General features: G+C 41.4%; 1 protein-coding gene across 8 annotated transcripts in view; it reads left to right on the top strand.

The window, feature by feature from the left end:
- Nucleotides 1–8123: 8123 nt before the first annotated feature.
- Nucleotides 8124–16101, top strand: part of LOC115226201 (selenoprotein K) — a 33643-nt gene continuing 25665 nt past the window's right edge. For all 8 annotated transcript variants that reach the window (XR_005004217.1, XR_005004215.1, XR_005004211.1 and 5 more), the window contains exons 1-2: nt 8124–8282; nt 12622–12706. Coding sequence is in view for 1 of the 8 variants with exons in the window: in XM_029797216.2 (XP_029653076.1) it covers nt 8264–8282; nt 12622–12706 (104 nt within the window). In the remaining 7 variants the exon portion in view is untranslated. The remainder of the gene's footprint in view (nt 8283–12621; nt 12707–16101) is intronic.

The raw sequence follows: 16101 nt of genomic DNA, 5'->3' as shown, positions 1-16101 counted from the left end.
GGAGTGGAAGTTTCGCTCAAGGAGGGTGGGCGTGGGACAATCTCGATTAAATTGAAACACAAAATAAACAGGTGAAGTGACATTAGTCACCTGTCAAAATTTTTCAAGGAGCTAATGGTAGAGCAAGACATGCTAGAAATAACAGCCAAATCTCCCTCAAATCACACCTAACTGTCTTATATATGCATATATGTATATATGAGCCAATGAGGGGGACCGTTACTTGGTAGCTAGACCTGGTAGAAATAGCAGCCAAATCTCCCTCATATCACACCTAACTGTCTTATATATGCATATATGTATATATGAGCCAATGAGGGGACCGTTACTTGGTAGCTAGACCTGGTAGAAATAGCAGCCAAATCTCCCTCATATCACACCTTACTCTCTTATCTATGTATCCATGTATGTATGAGCCAATGAGGAAGACCTCTACATGGTAGCTAGACCTGGTAGAAATAGCAGCCAAATCTCCCTCATATCACACCTTACTCTCTTATCTATATATCCATGTATGTATGAGCCAATGAGGGAGACCTCTACATGGTAACTAGACCTGGTAGAAATAGCAGTCAACACACACATACATGTACACAATTCTATACAAAACACATACATACACATACAAGATGTTACACCTACCTGTACATACATATAAGCATACACAATTTCTCTTGCGTTGTCTCTCTCTCTCTCTCTCTCTCTCTCTCTCATCGTCTCACTCCCTCTCTCTTTCTCTTCCTCTCCTTCTCTCTTCCCTCTCTCACTTTCTCTCCCTACCTTTTCCCTTCCTCTCCCCCTCTCTTTTTCTTCCTCTCTTCCTCTCTCTCTAACTTTCTCTCTATCCCTTCCCCTCTCTCTACTTTTCTCTCTCTTCCTCTCCCCTCTCTCTCTACATTTCTCTTTCCCTTTCTCCTTGTCCCTCTCTCTCTCTTTCTCTCTCTCTTTCTCTCTCTCTTTCTCTCTCTCACACACACACACACACACACAGAGGAACACTTCCAGAAAGGGCCATGTAGCTATTTCCTCGTAATAATTCCCTACCATTTGACTTAACACCCAAAGAGCTGCTCTGATCCCCCCCTGGATGAGGGCCTCTCAACACCACCCCCAACACTCTACTCAACAAGCCGACCACCACCACCCTGAATGTAAACATATTAGCATTCCTGAGCAATTGCCACCCTGGGTGGAGGATGGCAAGGCGAGAGGGGGCAAGCCCCCCCCCCCCCACCGCCCCCGAGAGGGGTCGGATGGGATGGGCTGTCATGTTACCAGATGGGTTCCCTCCCCCCTGCTGGGGATAGGACATGGGGAGAGGTGGGAAGGGTAGGGGTGCTGAGGACGAGGAGGTGGTGGGCAAGGTAAACTGGAAGAGATGGAAGGAGGAGGAGGAGGAAGAAGAAGAAGAAAAAGAAAAAGAACAAGAAGAAATAAAAGAAGAAGAAATAGAAAAAGAACAAGAAGTAAAAGAAGAAGAAGAAGACGAAAAAGAAGAAGAAAAAGAAGACGATGATGATGAAGAAGAAGAAGAAGAAGAAAAAGAAGAAGTAAAAGAAGAAGAAGATGATGATGATGAAGAAGACGACGAAAAAGAAGATGATGATGAAGAAGACGAAAAAAAGAAGACGAAAAAGAAGAGATGATGATGAAGAAGAAGAAGTAAAAGAAGAAAAAGAAGAAGATGATGATGATGAAGAAGAAGACGAAAAAAAGAAGAAGAAGAAGAAAAAGAAGAAGAAGAAGAAGAAGAAGAAAAAGAAGAATACGAAAAAGAAGAAGAAGAAGAAACAGTGCTGAAAGAAAAGAATGTATGCATCTATAACTTTCACTAGCTCTAATTCTGCTCTCTTACAACAACATCATTCTGTCTCTCTCTCTCTGTGGATTACTGCTAATAATTTGTGTACACCAAACTATGCAAAAAGAAAAAAATTCTACCACATCTAACTTATCTTTCGATGATGCTCCCGGATGTTATAACCTGCCAATCTGGGAGGTTGGCATTAGGAATGGCATCCAGCTGTAGGAACCTTGTCAAAATTAGATTGGAGCCTGGTCCAGCCCCTCAGTTGGCCAGTTCTCAGTCAACCTGTCCAACCCATGCCAACATGGAAAGCTAATGTTAAACGATGATAATGATGATAATATATATGTCTCATTTATAACTACATATTGACCTATCACACATGGCTAATATGAGCATAATGAGGCACCCATATCTGCATGGCCGAAACAGCTGTAAGATGTAGTTTATATTTATATTTGTATTTATTTATATTCACTTATGCATACTGTACTTATTGTATCATATTACTCTTTCATGTACATTGTTTTGTTCTATATTATTATGTTTGATCTTAATGTTCAATGTAGTGGTTTAATAAATTATGTGATTGGGTATTATCTGGTAGTTGATTATTGATTAAGGTGTATTTCTCCATTTTCTTATTTTGTATTATTAATTTGTGGTAAAACATTTTACCTTTGCCCATATAATACAATAAATGAATTAATTGCATCGCAATTCTTAACATTTATGTATTAACTTTGTTGAGTACTTCACTAGCAGTATATTGGATATATGTTATCCCATGGAGGGTTGCTCTTACAACCCCTATCTCAATTTATATATATATATATTTTCAAAGCGATGAATAGCTTTGCAGAAACCATGGTACACTTTGTTTTCTGACTTTATAATTATCTTATAATGATGACTTTTATTACTACCTCGGTCCATCTAAATGTATATATCTGTCATTACCTGTCATAAAAAGCCTTTTTTATTTACAATGTGCATTTTTGTTGAATTTTCATATTTTACCCTTACATTTCCATATATATATATTTCCATATATATATATATGTTCTATTTCTGTGAAGGCGCATGGCTCAGTGGTTAGAGCATCGAGCTTACGATCGTGAGGTTGTGAGCTCGAATCCCGGACCGGGCTGCGTGTTGTGTTCTTGAGCAAGGCACTTTATTTCTTGTTGCTCCAGTTCACTCAGCTGTAGAAATGAGTTGCGACGTCACTGGTGCCAAGCTGTATCAACCTTTGTCTTTCCCTTGGATAACACTGGTGGCATGGAGAGGGGAGGCTGGTATGCATGGGCGACTGCTGGACTTCCATAAACAACCTCACCCGGACTTGTGTCTAGGAGGGTAACTCTCTGGGTGCAATCCCATGGTCTGTGTCGTGACCGAAGGGGGTCTCTGATTTCTATGTTTATCCTTCTGGATAGTTATAAAAGAAAGAACCCCCAAGCAAAAACAAATGGAAGTGTGCAGTGCAAACAGAACAATAAAATAATCAAAAGTAACAAACTTTGCTGAAAATAGGGTCCTTTGTTAAAAAGTCTACAGCTGAAAGTGAAATGATGATATGCATGCAAAGAAAGAAAAAGTGGTTGAAAGTCTATGTGAGAGTCTTATGTACATGCAAAAGTTCATAGACAATGCAGGGTTTGTACGTCGGTACGAGACGAAAAGATTGCATGTGCGGTCTTCCAGTTAGTTTCTGGGCATGTAGTTGTCAAAATGTTGCGCTTATAGGCTTTCATGGTCGACGAACACCTTGTGCATCAGCAGTGTTGCATTGTTGTGAAGTGCATCGTAGTTTGCATTGCGGTATAGTGCTTTCTGCGGCGGCGAGCTTGGCAGAATCGTTAGCACGCCGGGCGAAATGCTTAGCGGTATTTCGTCTGCCGCTGCGTTCTGAGTTCAAATTCTGCCGAGGTCGACTTTGCCTTTCATCCTTTCGGGGTCAATAAATTAAGTACCAGTTACGCACTGGGGTCGATGTAATCGACTGAATCCCTTTGTCTGTCCTTGTTTGTCCTCTCTGTGTTTAGCCCTTGTGGGTAGTAAAGAAATAGGTATAGTGCTTTCTGTAGCAGGTCGATGGAGGGTGCATCCTGGTGGTGACGAAGGTTGTCCTTAATTTTTCATTGGTTTAGCGACTGTAGATATTCTAGTTTCATGTATTTCTCGCCCCCACCAAACAATGTAAACTCCACTCACTACCCCATTCCATCACACCCAATGCCACTTTCCCAACTCCTCCCCTACCTACTCCCTCACCAACCCACTATACATCTACCCCGTCATCCCCTCCTTCCCAGCATTCCGCCACCACCACCATCCCTCCCACTTCTGTCCCATCTTCCTCTTCTCCACTTCAGTCTGTTGTTACCATTCCTCCAGATCTTCCCCTCTCTGAGGTGGATCGCTCCCTCCTCGGTAGGGGCCTGCGCTTCTTCCCCCTCACTCCATCCAACAACCAATTTTGGACTTGTGCCAATATCCACAGCTTTGTGCTCCCTATTAGGTTGTGTATGCTATTCTGCAACACTCTACCTGCATCTAATGAGGAGGACTGCTTCACCGACCTAGGCCGCTGACCATCCCAGTGGACGCCAGCCCCTGGCCAGTTCCAAGAAGTCAATCTCTTTGCATGTTTGCGGGTAATTGTTACCAGCAGATCTCAGGAGTGGCCATGGAAAGGAGAATGGGCCACAACTATGCGAACCTGTTCATTGGCTACGTTGAGGCCCAAATATTCTCAAGTTTCACTGGTCCCACTCCTGAACTATATGGTCGTTATATTGACGACTGTATCAGTGCGACCTCACTCTCCCGCGAACAACTAGACTCCTTCCCCTCTTTTGTCAAATCTCTTTGCAGGCGTCTGACAGTGTGCTATGGACCGGTTTGACTTTTCCAGGCATCTCCAATATCTGAACACCTCCCCTGCCGATCTCTCGGCCTTTTGATGTCTCCGACGCTGCAAAGACATCATCATAAAACCAACCAACAAGGGCGGAGCTGTGGTGGCGCAGCACATGGACCTCTACAAGGCCAAAGCTCTCTGCCAACTTCAAGACACCTCCTTCTACTGCCCTCCAACCCCATAGCTAGCTGCCAACAGACGGTGTCCTCCACTATCCATGACCTCATCTCCTCCTCCCGTCTCCCCCACCCCCCCTCCACCCTACCTCTCCAACGCACCATTCTCCAAGCTTTCTGGTGACTCCAGTCTGACCCCTCCACTTCGCACATCTTCCCTAACTGACCCCTCCCCTCTTTCAAGCAAGTCCACAACCTACGTGACCTCCTGGTCCACAGTTTCTTCCCTAACCCAACCTCCCAGGCCAGCTCATTCCCCTGCTTCTGTCCACACAGCCGCACTTGCCCTTACCTCTCCAATACCTTTTTCTTTATTGCCCACAAGGGGCTAAACACAGAGGGGGACAAACAAGGACAGACATAGGTATTAAGACAATTACATCGACCCCAGTGCGTAACTGGTACTTAATTTATCAACCCCGAAAGGATGAAAGGCAAAGTCGACCTCGGCGGAATTCGAACTCACAACGTAACGCAGACGAAATACCTATTTCTTTATTACCCACAAGGGGCTAAACACAGAGGGGACAAACAAGGACAGACATAGGTATTAAGACAATTACATCGACCCCAGTGCGTAACTGGTACTTAATTTATCAACCCTGAAAGGATGAAAGGCAAAGTCGACCTCGGCGGAATTCGAACTCACAACGTAACGCAGACGAAATACCGCTAAGCATTTCGCCCGGCGTGCTAACATTTCTGCCAGCTCGCCACCTTAATTACCTCTCCAATACCACCATCCTCGCAGGCAGCCATCATTGACCCTATCATATCACTGACTCCTTTACCTGCACTTCTAGCAATGTCATCTACTGCATCTGCTCTCTCTGTCCTTCTCTGTACATCGGTAAAATGGGACACCACTTGGCTGACCGGTTTGCGGAACACTTCTGAGACATCAGACTTGGCAACAGCACCCCTGTTTCGTGCCATTTCTGCTCTACTCTCTCTCTCTCTTTTACTCTTTTACTTGTTTCAGTCATTTGACTGCAGCCATGCTGGAGCACCGCCTTTAGTCGAGCAACTCGACCCCGGGACTTATTCTTTGTCAGCCCAGTACTTATTCTATCGGTCTCTTTTGCCGAACCGCTAAGTGACGGGGACATAAACACACCACACCAGCATCAGTTGTCAAGCAATGCTAGAGGGACAAACACAGACAAACAAACATATACACACATATATATATACATATATACAACAGGCTTTTTTCAGTTTCCATCTACCAAATCCACTCACAAGGCATTTGTCAGCCTGAGGCTATAGCAGAAGACACTTGCCCAAGATGCCACGCTGTGGGACTGAACCCAGGACCATGTGGTTGGCTAGCAAGCTACTTCCCACACAGCCACTCCTGCACCTATTGGTCATTCTTTACAACACCTGTCTGTATTCAGATTGTCCTTGCACAGGAGCCAGCCATCTGGACTCCGTCTTCGCCATGAACAGGAACTAACTTTCTCTCTTCGCTCCTTTGCTCAACTCAACCCTCCATCGTTACCCCAACCCTACACATTCCTACCCTACCATCCCTATAAATCCTACCCCTCCCATATTACCTCATCCCACCCTCAAACCCACATACCTTCACCTCTCCCACACCGCACACCACCACATCACACTACACTGCTCACACTTGCACTGACCACTTGTTTTCCAATTAATTAAACGTACCCTAGTATTTTACCGGTTCTTTATTTTACCGACCCCAGAAGGACGAAAGGCAACGCTAAGGCTCAGCAGAACTTGAACCCCGAACCTAAAGAAATGGAACAAATTCCACACAAGGCATTTTGTGTGATACTGCAGCAGCAGTAGCAGTGGTAGTAGTAGTAGCAGCAGCAGTAGCAGTAGTAGTAGTAGTAGTAGTAGTAGTAGTAGTAGTAGTAGTAACGGTTGTTGTTAGTATAGTAAGGTTTCAATTCTGTGTTGTTTGGCAGCTATTTCTAGTAGGAGGAATAACCACACAAGTATCCCATCACATCAATAGGGTGTGATTTGAGGGAGATTTGGCTGCTATTTCTACCAGGTAGAGGTGTTTTTCACTGGCTCATAGATGTTTTACATACATAAGAAAGTAAGGTGTGATTTGAGAGAGATTTGGCTGCTATTTCTACCAGGTCTAGCTACGTTGTAGAGGTCTTGCTCATACATACATACATACATACATACACACACACATACATACATACATGCATATATACATGCATATACATACATACACACAAACATACATACATACATGCGTACATACATACATGCATATATATATATATACATACACACACACAAACATACATACACACATACATACATACATGCATATATATACATACATACACACATACATACATACATACATAGACACATACATACATATATACATACATACATGCATATATATATATATACATACATACACACAACATACATACATACATATATGCATGCATATATATATATATATATATATATATATATTACACATACAAACAAACAAACAAACAAACAAACATACATACATACATACATACCTACATACATACATACATACATGCATATATATATATATATATTACACACATACATACATACATACATCATACATACATACCTACATACATACATACATACATGCAATATATATATATATATATATATAATACACACACATACATACATACATACATACACATGCATATATATACATACATACACCATACATACATACATACATAGACACAAACATACATACATACATAATACATGCATATATATATATATATATATACACACACATACATACAAACAAACAAACAAACAAACATACATACATACATACACACACACACACACACATACATACATACATACATACATACATACATACATGCATATATATATATATATATATACATACATACATACATACATACATACATACATACATACATACATACATCAGTAAGGTGAGATCTGAGGGACGATTTCATTTCTATTTCTACCACATCTAGCAAACCGTCGAGAGGTCTCCCGCATCACTTCATACACATAAAGACCGTAGTATGTAAAAATGAAAAAAAAAAAAGATTTGGCTGCTATTTCTAACAGTTTGAACGACCACGTATCGACCTCCCGCATTTCTCGACGTTTCGCTAGAGTTACCTCCCTCCTACATCCTTTACTATATATATATATATATATACACTCTTTTGTATGTGAAGTGACAATTGTTCTACCTTCTTCGAATCGTCATCATTTCCAGGAAGAACTTCAAACAGTTAACGTCGTCCTTCGTGCTGTACTCTTCATTGTACTCCACGTTGTACTCTCTCCTACACGACGCACGAGATGGTGTATGTCTCTGAAGGTGAGTTTCCGTCTTTCGCTCCCTTTTTTTATTAAATTTAGGTAGGAGTGGCTGTGTGGTAAGTAGCTTGCTAACCAACCACATGTTTCCGGGTTCAGTCCCACTGCGTGGCATCTGGGCAAGTGTCTTCTACTATAGCCTCGGGCCGACCAAAGCCTTGTGAGTGGATTTGGTAGACGGAAACTGAAAGAAGCCTGTCGTATATATGTATATATGTTTGTGTGTCTGTGTTTGTCCCTCTAGCATCGCTTGACAACCGATGCTGGTGTGTTTACGTCCCCGTCACTTAGCGGTTCGGTAAAAGAGACCAATAGAATAAGTAATGGGCTTACAAAGAATAAGTCCCGGGGTCGTTTTGCTCGACTAAAGGCGGTGCTCCAGCATGGCCGCAGTCAAATGACTGAAACAAGTAAAGAGAGACCCTTCTGTGTAGACCATAGGGGGTAACACTGAACTAAAGCGGCGTCAATTTTATAGTCACATGGGGAAACCCAACGTAAAGTTTGGTACGCACAATTACTTGGAATAGTTATTTCGGTATAGGTACACACATAACTTTGTAGGGCAATCTTTCGTCTCGCTGGCGTAACTTCGGTATAGGTACCGGAAACATTTCAAGAAAGTGTTTTGTTTTTTTATATATGGGGGTGGTTGAGTTAGGGTTTGTGTTAGGGGTGAGAGAAAAGGGTTTCTGTTATCTTCAGAAATGTAAACAAAGTCACGCGTGTACCTATACCGAAGTTTCGCGGTCTGGTTCGTAGTCTAACGTACACGCTATGTTACGGGGACGTAAACAAACCAACCAACACCCGTTGTCAACTAGACGAATGGAGGGTAAACAAAAACATACAGGCATAGACGACGGGCTTCTTTCACAAAGTTTTGGTCGACCCGAGGCTATAGTAGAAGACAGTTGCCCAAGGTGCCACGCAGTGGGACTGAACCCGGAACCATGCGGTTGGTAAGCAAGCTACTTACACAGTCATTCCTGCGCCTATACGTGTGTATATATATATATATATATATATACGACGGGCTTCTTTCAGTTTCCGTCTACCAAATCCACTTACAAAGTTTTGGTCGACCCGAGGCTATAGTAGAAGACAATTGCCCAAGGTGCCACGCAGTGGGACCGAACCCGGAACCATGTGGTTGGGAAATTTAACCATTCAGCCACGCCTGCACATCACTTCTCCTCGTCCAAAACACACCTGTGTCGCTCTGCCTTGTTGATTAAATATCGATTAACTTCAATAAACGTTTAATTAGTATATCCGCGACTGACTTCCTTTTTAACTACGCAATAAAAAAAAATCATATCTGACATGACATAGATACATACAAGGATCTTGTATATAAAAATATATCCAATGTGCAGCTCATTCATGCCTTTTAGAGGTCCCATCCCTTCAATCAAAATTCATCATTGACGCACCTTTTATTCTTAGCTATATTTTACTTTATTCTATCTAAAGTTCAATATTTCACGTTATCCTAAAGAACATCTTTTGAAGTACAAGTTGAATATCTGTCTTACGCTGTGAGTTCAAATTCCGCCGTCGTCGACTTTACCTTTCATCCTTTCGGGGTCGATAAATAAAGTACCAGTTATGCACTAGGGTCGATATAATCGACTTAATCCGTTTAAGTGACCATCCTGTCTTATATGCGATCATAGTGTATCTAGGACTACGTTATCTAGTGTGACCTTGTTTAGTCATGTCTCTCTTGATCCAGCTGACCTATGATCAGAGATGTTCCAGCTGTGACCACCCTGTCTTTTATTCAGGCATAGTGTTTCTAGGACTACATTATCTAGTGTGACCTTGTTTAGTCATGTCTCTCTTGATCCAGCTGACCTATGATCAGAGATGTTCCAGCTGTGACCACCCTGCCTTTTATTCAGGCATAGTGTATCTAGGACTACATTATCTAATGTGTCCTTTCTTGTTTAGTCATGTCTCTCTTGATATATGTTTGTCTGTCCTTGTTTGTCCCCTCTATGTTTAGCCCCTTGTGGGCAGTAAAAGAAATATATATTCAGGTCTGTTCCAAATTTCAATAAGTAAAACTTCCTGATATGAATAAAAAAAAAGCACTTTTATAATCCAGGCAATTCTCAAAGACAAACATGTGGCACTTTTCGCATCGTGAAATCGTCGATCAGTCCAGAATAATCAAGCTTACAGCTAAGTTGGTGTTCGATAGATATCAAAGACCATCTACAACAGTGATTCCCAAGGTGGGGCCTGAGAAAATTCAGGTGGGGCGCGGGGCATAGACGTGGGCTGTGAAAATATTTGTACATGACGAAAATATTTGTACAAGGTGGGGCGTAAAAACTTTTGCTATGAAAAAGTGGGGCGCCGGGAAAAAAGGTTGGGAAACACTGATCTACAAAGTCCCGTACAAGTTCAGGGTAGAATTCTCTCTTTACTCTTTTACTTGTTTCAGTCATTTGACTGCGGCCATGCTGGAGCACCGCCTTTAGTCGAGCAAATCGACCCCGGGACTTATTCTTTGTAAGCCCAGTAGTACTTATTTTATCGGTCCCTTTTGCCGAACCGCTAAGTGACGGGGACGTAAACACACCAGCATCGGTTGTCAAGCAATGCTAGGGGCACATACACACACACACACACATATATACGACGGGCTTCTTTCAGTTTCCGTCTACCAAATACACTCACAAGGCTTTGGTCGGCCCGAGGCTATAGTAGAAGACACTTGCCCAAGGTGCCACGCAGTGGGACTGAACCCGGAACCATACGGTTGGTAGGCAAGCTACTTACCACACAGCCACTCCTGCGCTTTTACAAGAACTTTTGCAAGTACCATGTTTTACCATTTTATTTCTTGAAATTTTCAGTCAACATGGATAGCTTCATTCTTATTCAACATCTTAACATGGGGGGGGGGGGCAATTTCACGCAATCAAACTTTGGCCTCTTAACGTTCGATTAGAAATCAATCGATTTTCATTTTGCTGATTCATGGATCGAACCGGATGTAAATAAAAGCAAACCAACCGGAAGTTTACATCTAAACGCCAACAATTACATCCGTTTTTTTTTTTTTTTTTTTGCGGCCAAAATGTTCAGAACGGCGTTGTTTTCGTCAGAAAAGTAGGTATAAGTTTTTATCAAAGTTGTTTTCTGTTCTATAATTTTCACAGACAATAAATACGATATTAATTGTTATTGTCTGAGATTTTGGTGTAATTTGAGAGGATAATACAAAAGTTATGGATGATTTAGTGATTTACTGCAAAACCCATGGCGGCCAAAATGATCAGAACGGTTGCTTTTACTCTGTTTTAGTATATTTAACCGGCGAACTCTAATGTTTTGAAATTGTTTACGTAATGGTATGTTTACTAAACATTAGTAAGAATATCTGCAGTGTACTTTGTTAATATAATGCCACTTACTCCGTTACCAATTCGTCAGCAGATTAAGCTTCGAAAGAAGGATAATTTAAGTATTAGGTCTATTGCAAAGATTGTTAACAAGTCAAAAAGTGTTGTTCACGGTATTCTTAAGGTCTTCGATGATTGTGGTTCGTGTGAAAGAAGAAAGTCTACAGGTAGGCCAAGAAAAACAACCAAGAGAGAAGATCGTGTTATGGTAAAGTTGGTTAAAATGGACAGATTTAAAACTGCTGCTGCTGTTTCTCGGGGAAATGAGCATTGTACTGAAGAAAACGTTATCTCGAAAAACTGTGTCTCATCGTGTAGTTGAACATAACCTACAAGCAAGAGCACCTGCAGTGAAGCCACTGATCAGCTCCAAGAATAAAAAGTGTCGTCTTACCTTTGCAACTGAACATGTGTTGTGGTCTCAAGAAAAATGGCAAACGGTGCATTTCAGTGATGAATCTAAGTTTATGTTATTTGGCTCAGATCGGAAAAGGTACGTTCGTAGAAAAGTAGGTGAAAAATTGTCGCCTAAATGCCTTAAGACTAGTGTTAAATTCGGTGGAGGAAGTGTCATGGTTTGGGGGATGATATATATATATTTTGGTTAAAAAAAAATATATGTGTGTGTGTGTATATATATATATATAGTGCTGGGTATCCATGAACAAAATTTCACACACACTCATATATACATATGTGTGTGTGTGAAATTTTGTTCATGGATACCCAGCAGGGGTCCGTATATCTCGGGTTGGGAACCACTGGTTCAGACTGGAAAGATGACTAGTTCTAATCCAGTCAGGTTCTATATACACATCCAGGAATAAAGCACTTGATGATGTAATCACAAAATATTTCAATTCCAAATTCTTTGAACTCAGAAAGATAATCACATTTTTCGTTCTTCTTTTACCATTTTAGGTAACATAGTATCTTCGAGGTCTCCATGGCGGCTGTCAATCATTCCAGAGGTCCTGTATGCACTGGTGGGTGTTATCATTCTTTTGTAAGTACTTTCGAATCAGTTCTTTACTGGATTTTCTCATTGCACAGGGCTTGCTGTGTGAGAAGTAGCTTGCTTACCAACCACATGGTTCCAGGTTCAGTCCCACTGCGTGGCGTCTTGGGCAAGTGTCTTCTGCTATAGCCTCGGTCCAACCAAAGCCTTGTGAGTGGATTTGGTAGACGGAAACTGAAAGAAGCCTGTCGTATATATGTATATATATATATATATGTATATATATATATATATGTATATATATATATATATGTATATATATATATGTATATATATATATGTATATATGCATATATATATATATATATATATGTATATATATGTATATGTATATATATATAGGCGCAGGAGCGGCTGTGTGATAAGTAGCTTGCTAACCAACCACATGGTTCCGCGTTCAGTCCCACTGCGTGGCGTCTTGGGCAAGTGTCTTCTGCTATAGCCTCGGGCTGAGCAATGCCTTGTGAGTGGATTTGGTAGACGGAAACTGAAAGAAGCCCATCGTATATATGTATATATATATATATATATATGTATTTGTGTGTCTGTGTTTGTCCCCCTAGCATTGCTTGACAACCGATGCTGGTGTGTTTACGTCCCCGTCACTTAGCGGTTCGGCAGAAGAGACCGATAGAATAAGTACTAGGCTTACAAAGAGTAAGTCCTGGGGTCGATTAGCTCGACTAAAGGCGGTGCTCCAGCATGGCCGCAGTCAATTGACTGAAACAAGTAAAAGAGTAAAGAGTATTGTGGGGGCTGCTTGACCTCCCTGTTGTTTCATGGTTGATGTTTCAGCTTTGTTCTCCTTAATGAAGATCTTCTTAGACCAAGTTCCTTCAATCTGTACAGACATTCCTCTGTTGTTACCTTCAACTCAGGAACTGAAAAGCTGCTGGCAATCTCTAATCTGTTTCTTTACTACCCACAAGGGTAGTAAACATAGAGGGGACAAACAAGGACAGACATAGGTAATAAGTCGATTACATCAACCCCAGTGCGTAACTGGTACTTAATTTATCGACTCCAAAAGGATGAAAGGCAAAGTCGACCTTGGCGGAATTTGAACTCAGAACGTAGTGACAGACGAAATACCTATTTTTTTATTACCCACAGGGGGCTAAACATAGAGGGGACAAACAAGGACAGACATAGGTAATAAGTCGATTACATCAACCCCAGTGCGTAACTGGTACTTAATTTATCGACCCCAAAAGGATAAAAGGCAAAGTCGACCTTGGCGGAATTTGAACTCAGAACGTAGTGACAGACGAAATACCTATTTTTTTATTACCCACAGGGGGCTAAACATAGAGGGGACAAACAAGGACAGACATAGGTAATAAGTCGATTACATCAACCCCAGTGCGTAACTGGTACTTAATTTATCGACTCCAAAAGGATGAAAGGCAAAGTCGACCTTGGCGGAATTTGAACTCAGAACGTAATGGCAGACGAAATACGGCGACACATTTCGCCCAGCGTGCTAACGTTTCTGCCAGCTCGCCGCGATCTCTAATCCATCAACATATAGGTGCAGGCATGGCTATGTGGTAAAAAGCATGACACCTTGGGCAAGAAAAGCTCTACATTTGTATTGGGTTGTCCGGAAAGTTCATGCCAATTTATTGTAGCTTACCTTTTGACTTATTTTACAACATGTTTGAGTCCATAAAATAGGATTTGACTACACCTCCATTTAGAGCACAGTTTAAGCTATCTTTTCATGGAAGAAGGTTTATGTTTGGCCGTTGCCAGCCTCACCTGGCCCCCATGCTGGTGGCACGTAAAAAGCACCATCTGATGGTGGCCGTTTGCCAGCCTCACTTGGCCCCCATGCTGGTGGCACGTAAAAAGCACCATCTGATGGTGGCCGTTTGCCAGCCTCGTCTGGCACTTGTGCTGGTGGCACGTAAAAAGCACCCACTACACTCATGGAGTGGTTGGCGTTAGGAAGGGCATCCAGCCGTAGAAACATTGCCAGATCAGACTGAGCCTGGTGCAGCCTTCTGGCTTCCCAGTCGAACCATCCAACCCATGCTAGCATGGAAAGCGGACACTAAACGAAGATGCTGATGATGAAACTGTTAATTCTGTAACCCTTTAAAATGGAAGATAAGAAAGTTCATTTTCAGCACTTGATGCTTTGAGCCAATGAAGGAGACCCTTACAAGGTAGCTACACCTGGTAGAAATAGGAGCCAAATCTCCTTCAAATCACACACTACTGTCTTATGAAGGTATACATGTATGAGCCAACAAGGAAAACCCCTACATCAGCGTTTCTCAACCATTTTTTTACCCCTGGATCCTTTTGATTTCTATTTTATATGGATGGACCCTCCTAGCCAAACAGTGTTTAAAACAAAATTATATATTTATAGTAAAATATTATAAGGAACTGTATTAAAAAAATTGATAAATAATTTTGTATATTACAAAAATATAACCAATTTATTGCTCATAAACTTTAACAAAATCTAGGCGCAGGAGTGGGTGTGTGGTAAGTAGCTTGCTTACCAACCACATGGTTCCGGGTTCAGTCCCACTGTGTGGCACCTTGGGCAGGTGTCTTCTTCTATAGCCTCGGGCCGACCGAAGCCTTGTGAGTGGATTTGGCAGACGGAAACTGAAAGAAGCCCATCATATATATGTATATGTTTGTGAGTCTGTTTGTCCCGCTCCCCAACATCGCTTGACAACCGATGCTGGTGTGTTTACGTCTCTGTAACTTAGCAGTTCAGCAAAAGAGACCGATAGAATAAGTCCCGGGGTCGATTTGCTCGACCAAAAGGCGGTGCTCCAGCATGGACGCAGTCAAATGACAAACAAGTAAAAGAATAAAATCTTTTATGCTCAATATGATAGCTATATGCTTATAGAAATAGCAGCTAAGTCTCCCTCAAATCACATTGTAACGTCTTAGAAATTCATTCGGCATATGCTATCCTCTACCTGATTATAATATAAACTGAATATAATCTTTATATATAAAAGTAAGGTTGTGTGCTGTCTGTCTTCTATGATTTAGATTCCTAACTACTCCCACATTTTGCGGTGCAGTGTAACTAAAACCGGGTATCTTATAGTCGTGATTCATATCGAGCCCTTCTGGGTATTAGCGCGCGTCTATGATTTAAAACAAAATTTACCATCATTTTTTTCCATTTTAATGCAAAATTTTTTTTAAATATAAGGGAAGTAACTCTCTAAAAATATCTACGATGAGTCAACGATTTAAAAAAAAATTTACCATAATTTTTTTTCCAATTTTAATGCATTTTTTGGCTATAACTCTCTAAAAATGCTTTATAGTTATTTCCCTTACAAATCCGGGCAACGCCGGGTGATAGTGCTTGTTTATTATAAATTATTATAATGTATTAT

The sequence above is a fragment of the Octopus sinensis genome, linkage group LG29 (assembly GCF_006345805.1).
Source record: "Octopus sinensis linkage group LG29, ASM634580v1, whole genome shotgun sequence".
Classification (NCBI taxonomy): Eukaryota; Metazoa; Mollusca; class Cephalopoda; order Octopoda; family Octopodidae; genus Octopus; species Octopus sinensis.
Note: the sequence above shows the minus strand (reverse complement) of the source record. Positions and strands in the feature narration are given on the sequence as shown.